Source organism: Coturnix japonica, chromosome 32 (genome assembly GCF_054131305.1).
Source record: "Coturnix japonica strain WE chromosome 32, WE-NBRP24, whole genome shotgun sequence".
NCBI classification, from domain to species: domain Eukaryota; kingdom Metazoa; phylum Chordata; class Aves; order Galliformes; family Phasianidae; genus Coturnix; species Coturnix japonica.
Genome location: NC_140694.1, coordinates 3,103,875 through 3,116,812, shown reverse-complemented (window position 1 = coordinate 3,116,812; position 12,938 = coordinate 3,103,875). Strand labels below are relative to the sequence as shown.

General features: G+C 39.6%; 1 protein-coding gene across 2 annotated transcripts in view; it reads right to left on the bottom strand.

Moving 5' to 3' along the window:
* The window catches only part of LOC146755473 (receptor-type tyrosine-protein phosphatase T-like), a 176,435-nt gene that overhangs the window by 27,364 nt on the left and 136,133 nt on the right, over positions 1 to 12,938 (bottom strand). For both annotated transcript variants that reach the window (XM_085525444.1, XM_085525445.1), the window contains 2 exons: positions 10,571 to 10,686; positions 8,244 to 8,418 (listed from right to left, as the gene is read on the bottom strand). In XM_085525444.1, the coding sequence (XP_085381570.1) occupies positions 8,244 to 8,418; positions 10,571 to 10,686 (291 nt within the window). The remainder of the gene's footprint in view (positions 1 to 8,243; positions 8,419 to 10,570; positions 10,687 to 12,938) is intronic.

Sequence of the window (12,938 nt, the reverse complement as noted above, 5' to 3'; positions counted from 1 at the left end):
AGAGTGAGCATTCCTTCCCTAACGCTGAAAAATGCTCTTTAATCTTTTCATTTGGATAGGGCGAATGTTAACGTAACCAACACCCAGCTTCTCCCTGGAGTTCAGTTCTGCCGGCTTTGAATGCAAAGCAGTTCAGCTCCATCATTCAGAGGCAAATACTGTGTGAACTTTAAAAGCCCTGTTTCCCTCAATATCTAACAGAAGCTGGCTGAAGGGCCTCCATTCAGCACACCTGACTTCATTCAGTTGTCCAGTAGCAAATGTAATACTTTTGCAGCAAGCCTATTAGCTGCAGTAACTACTGCATTCCTGAAAGTGCTCAGTAACTATGCTTCCTTACACTCTGTGTGTCTAGCACCACAAACTTCCTACAATCTCCAGTCATCATGATCTGAGGCACCTGCATCCCAATAGAATGAGTTTACTCCCTTCATTTGAAATTCAACCATTTCTCACATATAAATGGAATCCGTGCTGTTTTGCCAGTTTACTCTGACAGGTTCTCTTATTAATAATGACCATTGCACACTGAGAAATCTAATGAATCTTTGCCCACATTTCATATTAAGTATAGCACTACAATTTTGGGCTTTTTTTCCCCCCTCCTGCAACAGAAAAGATATTTTGATGTAGAAAGGATATCCTTCCTGCGGAGATAACAGCTCATATCCACCAATTATATCTAACAAGTGTCAAAGGTCTCCTAATCATACCAGACTCCTCACCAATATCCAGTACAATGACAGATGGTACTTCAAGTGCCTTCTCTTGAATTAAAAGCACTTAACAGGATTGTAACCACAGCATGGGCAAATTAAGAATAGTTCTAGGTTCCATTTGCCAAGAGGTTTGAAAGTTCATTAATAACTTCCCTACAATTAAAGAGGCAGAAGAAAGATGAGTGGAAGAGAGACAGTTAACGACGCATGTGACTCAAACCTTCTGCTAAATTTCATAGTTGAGTCATAAGGTGGGTGGGGGGGCGTCATTTTGAATTGTAATATCATATGAGCATCACAAGCAATCAGCTGTTAGAAAACACCGTACCTTGGAAAGAAACAAAGAACAATGGAAAGTTCCAGATACATTTTGCATGGTGTACATCTGATCGTCTGAGTTGCCAAGCTATCCTAACTGCAAGAACGTTTCCAGCTAGCAAAGGCTTTTAAGATATCTCCTTAGCATTTGATGCTTTTTTTCCTTCCGATAGCAGCACACCTGAATTAATTTCTTTGCAGCTGCCTTCAACTTTTCTGATGATTTTAAATGGGCACGGAGAGGGCTGTGTGTTCTGACTGCCAAATATCAACTACAGGCATAACCCAGCAGGATCAAACCCTACTAGAAACAGCAGCATAGATTGCAGAACAATTAACAAAGGGACAATTTTGTATTTTGACTATATTTTAGCCACAAAGCAAGAAAGCTAATGGGGACAATAAACAACACTGGCCAAGTAACTGCTACCCCTCCCATCCCTTTAAAAATAAACAAATGAGAATTGGTATTAGCAAGACTACAGACTGTCATATGAATACTACAGAACAACAGAAGCCTCCAGCAGTGAAAGTCCCTCAACATAAGTTAATACGCTGTACGCCCCAGCAGCAATAGATACTTGAAAATTGCATTACTGCTATCTTCCTCCACGATGTAAGGCAGCATGAAATATACGAAATTACCTTGTCTGTACTTTTCAAGCATGAGTGTAATCCTAGGCAGACTGAAACACATTCATTTGTTCTTGCAAGCTTCCTCCTTCCACCAGCTGAACTGTTTGTTGGGAGCTTTCTCTACAATAGGAAGCTAATAGGTAGATGTTTACTGGAACACTAACCAAAAAACAACATATTATTTCCACCAACTTTTGGACCACATCTTTTCTCTGAAGACCAAAACCTTATGTAAATTGTTTTGGCAATTTTAACATACTAAGATTGAAATTGTTATGATTAAACAGCTCATTTATTTACTTCGATTCCCACTTTATCCTTTGTATTTGTCTGATGTGGGGAGACACTTCTCAGAACAGCAGGTAGAAGAATAAGGTTATATAGAAATATGCAGGTCTACATGAATAGCTGATGGAAAAGTCAAGGAATGCCAGGGCAGTCTAGTGAGATGACAAAGTCTATCACACAGCAATGCTTTTCCTTTCATTACTTTTGCTCTTTGGAGATTTCCTCTCCTCTGTTTGGTAGAGGCAGGTAAGAGGGTATAGGACAGGGCACAATTATTTCATACATTCAATACATTCATAACATTATCTTACTTAAAAGCAGCAAGAAGGCTTCTTCCCACAACAAATCTTGCAGTTACTCAGGTCAAGTTGAGAGGAAAGATTTAAAGAAACAAAACTAAAAACAAACAAGCCTTTTACTAAGTTAATCATTCCTAGCTATTTCTAGAGTCCTCTTCTAGAGAGAGAGAAGATGATAACCCTGGGAGAAGCCTCCTTGCTCCTACAAAGCTGTAACAGCTCTCTCTGCCTAAGACTGGTGAGGACTGCTTGCCCCATGGCTTTCAGCCAGCAGAACCACAGCTCACATGAGCCGTCTGCTCCCTGCACCATCACAACCGGTTCCTGAGATACATCAGGGAGGCTGCAGGTAACCACACTCAGAAAGCACAAGGATTTACTCAAGCTCCTTCACTTCAAAAAGATTGTTTTGTATTCTTTTTTTTTCTACTTGTTATTGCATTTTTATCTTGTATTCAGTTAAGAACTTTATACATCATGAGCATCACGCTTAGAAACATGCATATTAAGAACAATCCTAAGGAACTCAATCCCATGCCTACTTGTCTACCATGCTCAGTCAGGATTAAAACATAACTCCTTAATGCATCTCTAGGAGGAAAACAAACAAATCAAACACCACCAACCTCCACCCCCCCCCTCCAACGCCCAGCCTTCCCCCCATCCCAATCTCCAATTTCTTTCCTATATGCACAACACTGATAGTTCCTGAAACTCAAGTCAGTGCTGTGACAGGAAAGTTGTATTCATTTCCCAAGTGCCTACAATGAAGATAAAGTTCATACAGCAATCTCTGCTTGCTTAGCTTAGAAATTGAAGAGCTATGGCAGAAAGAAAAGAAATTGGAGACCTGAACTGTCAACAATTAGCTTAGGAAATGTCCTTGTATCACAGCTGTAGCTTTGTATTCTTCCCGGAAACACCCATTCTAATTCACACATCCTTGGCTAACGTAAACACTGAAAACAAGGAATACAAACATGGCAACACGACTGCAAGTCCACATTGCACAGTGCAGCTCTGAAAAATGGATCCAGTCTATAATATCATGTATGTCTATCAATCAGCTCCCAAGAAAGGCTTCATTTCCAGTTCTATTTTGGAGGTTAAACAGAAGGAGAAGGAAATATTTTCTTTTGAAATAACACGTATCATTCTTTCTAACTGCCTATTTCTATGAAACAACGGCTTTGTCCTCAGCGCTCTCCCCTCCTCCAAAAGCTATTAAGGCAGAGTGAAAGGAGAGGAAGCAAAGCTCTCAGTGAGAGGGAATGAGTGTTCAAAATCTCATCTCCCCTTTTCTCAGCACACAGACATCCAATGATTAGATCTGAGTTAAAGCAATAGCTATTGGACAACACCAAACTAGATGATTAAAACAGAGTGAAGAGTTCGAGTAATTATTAGCCAGATTTGAACACCAGGGTTTGGAGCATTGCATTCCCTACATCACTGTGACTACAGAGGAATAAAGGAATGGCAGCAGCTTCTTCAGGCACCCCGCAACCACAAAGTCAGTTTCTCATGTTCACTAATTTCATAACCTTCACAAATGGTTCACATCCACACATACACTCTGTGGTAATCCAAAAGAGCAACATTAACACACACCCGATCAAATCTACACTTAACTTCTCCTGGTGCTGCACACATTAACTCTGCAGACAATCCAGTTGTGTAAAAAGGCAAAGAGAGAACATGAGAGTGTGAGAGCATGAAGCCTGAGGAAAGCCCTCCCCATCACAGCTTTCCTGATACCGCTGACAGTGCCAACGAGAGATGCTTCCCTGTTCATAAAGTGATAACGTGCAGGACCTTGATTAATGCATATTACTCAGGCAGATGAATTCAAATCTACTCAGCAACTTTCACAACCTGGATGAGCCCGATTAATAGCCGTGAGGCACGAAAATTCCTATCTGAATTTCTGCACACTATAAAAAAATATTTTAACAGTGAAATCTAAAAAGCATTTATTTCCGACCATAGATGAGTTTCTCACCTAAATGGCTCCAAGTGAGGGGCCAGGTTAGGATCTTCCAGCTACTCTCAGGCAAAAGAAGATGACTGCAACATTGCTACTATTCTTATCAGTACCCCCAGCCCAGGGATCTGAGTACTGTTATGGCAATAGTTGCTATATTATCTTGTGATGGCAAGGGTATTATGATACATTTAATGAGTACTTTTCATACCAGTATCCTAAGGTACAAAATTATACATGTACTGTGGATGAATATGAAGTGAAAGACTATGGAGTTTATGGTCACAGAATCAAAGAATGGGTTGGAAGGGACCTTTAAGATCACCTCCTTCCAACCCCCTGCTGTAGGCAGGGACACCTCCCTCTAAGCCCAGGTTGCTCAGCCCCATCCAGCCTGGCCCTGAATGACGGCAGGGAAGGGGCATCCACAGCCTCAATGGGCAACCTGTGCCAGTGTCTCACCAGCCTCGCAGTAAGGAATTTCTCCCTGATATCACATCTAAATCAGCTTTAAACTGGAAGAGGGCAATTTCTGCTCATCCTGTCACTACAGGCCCCCATAGCAATGTCATCCTAAGGAAGTACATTGAAGTCAATTGTATTTTCAGTCCAGATGCAAGCTCTAATCTGCAGTACATGCATAATGCCATATAATATACTTTCATATCTACACTCCCACTTGTTTCACCCAAGCAGACCTATGGAGGGCCTGATGCAACATCTCTATGGCCAGATCCAGCCTGGATCAGATGTGCGAGACATATCTTTATTTCTTTTTTTTTTTAGGCTTTGGAAAGTTCTTTTTCCTAATAGTTCTTCCTGAAGCTTAATAATTAATTGAAACTACTCTGGATACAACTCCAATGGTACATACTGAGACTGGTCAAAATGCAGGTAGAGGTTGTCTACTTCATAATTTTTAATAGTGAATTTGCAAGGTATATCTCTATATATTTAATACTGAAGCAACTTAACCACATACATAGGTATTTTGTCTTAATGCATAATTATTTATTGTTATTTGTTGTCTTGACAGGCATCAGACCAGAAAAGAATTAGAGAAAAAACAGTAAGCAACACTGGGGAAAAAAACAACAACCCACCTCTCCCTCTGGCATCATTGCAAGTATCAGCTTCATGTCTGAAAACCTCAAGAAAAAAGTGACTGATAAACAGATGAGCTGTCCCAAACATCACATGGATGACAGAAAGCCACTCAGCTAAGGAACAGACTGTCTTACATCTGTGTTGAGTAATCAAACACTATAAAAATCAACAAAGGCAAAACTGAAGGGAAAAAGAACATATCCTGAGAGGTCTGTAAAGGGGTTTTGTCGCATACTGCAACTCCTGTTGTGGCAGCATAGAACAGATCTCATAAAAATCATCAGGTAGCAATAAAATGATCTCAAGGGACCTGCTGGTGAGCCAAGACTGCAAAAACAAACAGGTTCAAGAAAAAAGAAGTTACAAATTTCTACCACTCATTAATTTGGGCACTCAAACTACCTGAAATGGATCAGAAAAATAAATCGCAAACAACTTGCCAATACAAACACACGCACAGTTTAAAATGTTATTCACACTCCCACATGAAGTAAGAGGCTTTCTGGAAGGACACTCGAATTGTATCATTAATACAGATCTCACGTGTTCAGATCCTGGACAGTTTTGTAGTATTTTAAACAATCTTTACACAAGCAAAATATGCATTTATTTCAGAATATGGATAACTGCCATGCAGCTTTTACTTAAAAGAAAATTACGGACTAGAAGCATTCCATCTGCATGCGATCAGTACAGCAAGATGTAGAAGCTCTAGGATACTCGAAGCCTGCCCTACACAAAATTACTGTATGAGAGACTGTGAAAGTTAAGAAATAGAGGAGAGCTATTTTCCAGAGGAGCACCAAAGGATGGTAAGGTGTGCAGATGGAAATGATGGGTTTTGCAGGCTTTGTGATTACGATTCTGAAGTGCAAAGAGAAGAATAGATTTACTGCCACTTACAGAAGGTATTTGCACAGACAGTGAACAGCTCTGCAGTGGCAGTTCTCTAGCATTCTCAGTATTGGAAATATAATGTCCACATAGTCACGTATGACAACCGAAGGGGCTGGTTTGTGTTTAATATCACTGGTTTATTTGCTGAAAGAAGTATCTACGGTTCCAATTTCAAGTGTTGAGGTAGTAAATGTATTTCAAATAAAGATTCCTCAATCTGTGTCTACTAAATTATGCAGCATCAAGAACTGTAAATCACTTTCTCATTGCTGTAATAAAATATCTTACGGCTAAGGGAAGCAAACAGATCTTCACATGAGAAAGATATATAGATAGTTTTTTCAACCTTGACCTTTGTTGAAAAAATCCTACATGATTTTATGTTCAGCTAACTGGGAAAAAGCATGTGAGGCAAAGAATTAGCTTGGATTTAGTAGGTTTAGGGACAGGACTATCAATTGAGCAGAACTTCAATTACAGACTAATTTAATGTATACCCAAGTACATTACTGCAATTCAATAAACATCTCTTCAGAATTAAACAATTCCAATTTGCTTTCATTTCAGTCTGTATATATGTGTTGCGAATTTGCTATTACCCACGCTAAAATTAGCCAGACTAGAAGTACTCATCCATGCAATCCCAGTGTTTCACAGTGCTGCATCAAGCTAACCTCAAATGAACCACTTAACTTTGCCTGCTTACTAATACAGCAGCACAGAGCAGAGGAGTGTGCCTTCCCATAACAATATTCCTCTCCTCAAGTTTCTCTGCCTAGGTGTCTGCCTGGGTAATTCAGCAGTGAGTCTACCAATGTCCATCATGTTGGATGTCCAGCCATTCACATTTACAACTCACTCTTCTATTTTTCTCCTCCTCATACTGTTAAACATGAAAGTGTCAGGCACATGCCCAACTCTGCATACTCTAATATTGGTTGCTCTGGAAGACTGCCTTCCCTCTACTTAACAATTTTACAGTACCAATATGCTGCTTTTGGCAACTCGATTTCATTTTAATCATAAGTTAACTCCTCTAACAAGTGAGATAGTAGATAATTTGGTGGGAATTAAAAGCATTTCGCACCTAATCTGAACATTCTCTTCATGATCAGTGTAGCCTGAATATCTACAACATTGGATATTTAAAACATTGTGAAGGTGCTAGTGCTAAGTGACAGAAAAAGTTGCTAAAAAAGTACTACAGTAGAACAAAGTGATCTCATGTCTCCAACAGTCCTCTATCTCCATAACGTACAAAAGTTTTGATCAATAAAACTATATTCTCTGAGAAGATTCCTTCCACCCACATCAGTATTGCCTTCAATAGACACTAAAGCAGTCTAAGGGGAGACTGTCACCTTCTGGTTTGTTCTCCTAAGACACAGTGAGCATCCTTGTGGTGCAGCTTGGGTAACATTAATAAAGCAGCGCAGTAAATAGCATTTCATTCCGTGCATCATGGATGTTCTTAAGCAAATACCACCTTGCACGTGTCAGGCACAGCATCACCTCCTGAATCACAGTTAATAAGAGAGCTGAAACCTCCAGCTTCCATTAAGAGCTACTGATATCTGTACTGTGTGCTTCAGGACATCAACAGAATCATTCCAGATCACCTGCACCCATCAGTCTTGAACAGACTCTTCTGACATGCAACACTACCATAGGATTATTTGTGTCTGATGAAATGTAAAGCAAGCCAGATGAAGCTGACTGACAGATAAACTATTCTGCTGACTGCATTAAAATTATCCACAGCTACCATACATTACTTCAAGAGCTCATGAAGAAGGCTGTATTCAGATAAAGCTTTGATTCAAATACTTGTTTTAAGAAAATGATTGAAATTCATGTCACTTTTACCCATTTTTCCTACTTGAATCTAATAGGATTGAAAGAAAGAAAGGCCCAATAGGACGTCAAATTTTACACACAGTTGACACAGGAGGAAACGCTCAACTAACACCAAGTTGCAGTATTAATACAACTTACCTTTCACTATTAGTTCTGCATAATTTGAAACTCCAGATCCTCCATCTGAGCGAATGACACACCGGTATTTGCTGATGCTGTGCTGCGAAGTGTCAGCAACGCTGACGGTAGCAGAGAAACGCCTGTGGTTGACGACTCGAGTAACCATTAATGCTGTGTCCCTCCCATTCCACTGCTGTGGAGACAGATGAAAACAACTCACATCACAAAGGCACACAAATTATTCACTCTTCGTTACTCTTAAAACTGCTCAGACCTTCACTAGGTTAGATTTTGTACGAGTACAATTCATTCAGGAAAAGACAGCTGGTAACGTCCCTGAAAAATTTACAGGCTTTCTGGGTTTTATGAAGTAGTGGGCTTAAATGTTCTTATATATTTAAGTTTTTTGTATCTACTTAAATTCTGACATATTTTTGTGCGTTTGATGTGTTATGTATACTGAAAAGCCTGGAGAGTGACAGCTAAGACTATTTGTACTGGGTATATCCAGAAGCTTATCCAGGACATGAAAATACTACAAATGAATGCATTTTGTACTCCTGTGAAAATACTATAAGTGAACAGATTTTATAAACCTGTCATTTTCAGGCATAAAACTTTGTTTCCAGAACAATTTAAATACATTGCTTGGATGAACAGCAATGTTTATATGTCCAGCAATCCTCAATAAATCTTTCTCCACCAATGCCATGCAGCATTTTCCCAACTGGAAAAGTGACAGATGATGAATTAACTGGAAATCAGCATAAACACCTGAACTTGCTCAGTTGGTCTATTTTATTAGAAACCTCAATGGAAAACACAGAGTCATTGTGCCAGTTTCCAGTAATCAATTTTGGGAAGTATTTCCAAGGCTGTTTTCATTAAATCCTCCAGTTTAAAAGAATGGAAACCAGGATCCCCCTACCAATGATGATTTCCTCCCAAATCCCTTCTTCTCTTTGGAAAAAAGGTTCACAGTGCTTCAGATCAGAAGTTTTTTCACACACATATAATCTTTCCGTGGAAAGATTTCACAGAAATAATTCAAAAAAAGATATAGAATAAGCCAAAATATGTTTCTGTTAATGCTAAAAGTACAACATAGGCCAATAATTTTCAGGCTAAAAGGTATATTTTAAGATAACAGCTTTAATAATGTACAGTTAGAATGACTGTTATTTTTACAGAACGCCAACCACATTTCTCACCAACACAATCTTTTTCCCGGTATTAATTTTTGTTTACACCATTAGTAAACTGATTCTTGCCTGAGTATTTAGACTAGTGCAAGGTGGAATGATACAAAGATGGTAACAGATATTCAGAAGGTTATTTATGAGGAAAAACTCACTAATATGGATGCCTTCGCTGGGAAATGCTGAAGCAACCTCCACCAGGGAGCAATCTCCAAGAGATACTGCCTCAGTGGTGGTCAGCCCTTAAATGAGGTCTAGAGGAGGTGGAGTCAAGCTCCACCCCTTCTGGGACCACAGCTAAATTAGTCTCACCTGTGCTCCCACAGCTGACCTAACATTTGCCTCAGCTGATTAATCAGAGGTTCAGGCTGTGATTACCAATTTCAAACAATTTTCAACTCAACTATCTTCAAAGTCTCCAGAAGAACTCTAGTATAGAATATGGCAATGCTGGAACTCCACAGAGCCAAGTACTCCAAAGGGCACAAGTAATAACTTTGTCCTTCACTGGCAAACAGCACTCCACCCTTCCAGTTTGCTAAAAGCTCCATTTCTAACTCCAGAACTGAAAATCACTTAAGTTTGTCACTACGTGAATAGCACAACACAGTTTTTGAAGTCCAACCAGTAGAATGAAAATAGACACAAAGAGAAGGAACTCTTTGGTCATTTAGTGAGCAACCAGAGGAACATTCTGCTATCAATATAGAGCCAATGCAGAGCAAAAGCCAACGGAAACTGGGAGGAAGAAACAAAATGAGTACAAACTGGCTTTGTCCTTTTATAACATACCTTAAGGAATGTTTTCATCTCAACATACTTCCCTCAGCCTTTGTCAACAATATTTTTGGAGGGCAAAAGGAAAGAAGACCAAAAATTAAGCAGAAGGGAGGGATTATTGCACCTGTTCTGCCTTTTCTTTTTTATGAAGGAGTGCTTACAGGTCTGAAGATGTATGTTTAGAACTAACATTTTGCTGGCCACTTTTTCCATCTTCTGAAGCACAGTTCTGCATTTTATCATCTTGAATTCTGATCTGGAAACAACTCAAGGCAGTTCTCAAAGGATTTTGATGATAAACATTCGCCCCACCACCCTGCTGTCCTCTGTCTATTTATTTTACTTGAAAAAATTGCATCACTTTACCTGAAGCCAGAGTTTGTCATGCTGGGACCACTTCCCCCCGGCAATGCACTGGAATGTCGCATTCTGTCCCACATTAACCTCCACACTCTGAAGCCGTAAGAAATGAGGTGCTTTTCCTAACAAGAAATGCAAAGAATAGGAAGGGTAGAGCAAGGCAGCGATTGTGTTACACCAACACAGATATCAGAACAAAGCAAGTCATCCTACTCCTGACAAAGAGATTTAGCAAAATAAAGCTGTCCCTCAGTACTGAGCTACTTGGTGCAGAGCAAGGGGATCTTACAGATCTTTCATGGTCACCAAAACAATTTGTTACTCCCTTCTATTAAGAGTAACTGAGAACATTTTTTTCTCTTTAGGAAACTGTGGCTCTACCAAGGGCAAAATGAAATGAAATTGAGGTTGTCAAGTGTGGCTGGCCAAAACAAATTTGTATAAAGAATTTTCTCCTTTCAATTGTATTGACTATCAAATACATCCTGTAACTGTGGAGTAACAATGCCGCTGATATAAAATCACTGATATTAAATGAAACATTGATATTACTGATAAGTGTTGGATTGCTGCACTGGTTAATAACGCCAATATCTGCTTTTTGATGACAATAAATTCAGTATTCGTTCAACACTAAACCACCAACATCCAAATGCTGATATCACCAACATATTTTGTGACAGCAGAAAAAGATCATCTGATTAGCTTTGTGCTTGCTGGGCTTCAGAAGGAAGTTTGTGCACCAACCAAATACTCTCAGAGTAGGACACACAACAGCCTTCTAATACAGTAAGGGTCAGCATTTTTCAACTTCATCTTTACCTTTTGGATATAAGTAGCCAAGGAATTACATATTTTCAGAGCACAAACTAACCTACATTTTTCTATTGGAATTAAATAGGTTCAGAAGATGTAGGCATGTGTGTGCAGGAAGCCTGGCAAATAGATGGTTGTCTACTACAGGCACATGAACAGAAAACCCTTGCCCGCATGCTACGTCAGAGGTTTTTATCTAATTCCTGTGCCACATTCTCCATATGCCCAGTTTGCTGACAACTCAAGCAAAGTGCAGGGATTCTGTACTATCGTGCTTTCTAGGGGTCAGAGCAGCGTGTCAAAGCCAACTGGTAAACCACCTCTGGGTGACAGGCAGCAAAGCAAGTACTATGTGCTGCTTGCAGGCTATTTAGGAGTGACTTCTGCCTATGTTCAGGTATGAGTGAGCTCCAAATCAGGCACATATAGCCACACCAGCCTCAAAACTAAAACATAACACCAATAATTTCAAGTGCCATTCAGGCTCAATCAGAAGCTTCCTCATTCCTGTGCTTTGAGTTTTAACAATTGTAAAATGAACCCGAGGGGCAAAGTTAGTCTGTACAGTGTCACTACTGAACAGCAAAGACAACACTGGGAATCAGACAGAAGTATTTGCAAAGACTGCAGAGAACTCATAGCTTGTAGGGACCTGCACACACTGCAGGTTGCCAACTGATTTCAAATGCACTGGATATAGTCTGAGTAATTCCAGCTTTGGGTCACCAAGATTGCATTTAATTTTCCAGAGGAACCTGCATGTACTTGGAGATGGAGTTTTAAACATCAGTTTTAATAATTCACCAAGCAGGATTTGGGGTTGCTATATATTTTTTAATCCCATAACCTTCTTGTCTTTGCCTCACAGTTGGTTCTGTGGCCTCTTTCCCAGTAAAGGGATCAGTCACCACCAAACATGCTTTGGAATGCATACACATCATTTGGGGGATTTGTTTGGAGGCTGCCAGTTATCAGCAACATCTGGTCAACACAGATTGTAAGTATTTCTTAATGAAGTAAATACACCCAAAGGCCCGAGGAACAAGCACATGGTAAATACAAATATAATTCAGTTAAACTGCAATTAACCATACTGCAGTTATCAGAAATGTCCTGTTAAACTTGAGCAGAGCCATGTACCTCACATTGCGAATGGTTGCTATTCTTTGAAATAAAATGGGTGAACCTCACCCACAGAATTTTGTTTGGAAGAGCTGCTGCTCATTTACTGAAACTAAGAACCAGTGAAAGGGGCTGTTAAAGCTCCAACCTGATGGGGGTGGTGGGCTACCTTCCCAAAGGACATCAGGCCACCTGGAAATACTACAGCATCAAAGTTATAAACAAACCTAAATATAATAAGCCAAAGTATCACCCATAAATTCAATTTAATCTGCTACATAACAATTAATAATTCAAGCACTAAAAGACATTAATTTATTATGGATTACTTTTTAAAAATACTATATTTTAAAGAGATATGTCTAAACTCATCAATGAACATGAAAGCTGTTAAAAATCTGTATGCTCCATACACAGTGTAGGGATACAAAAGTCC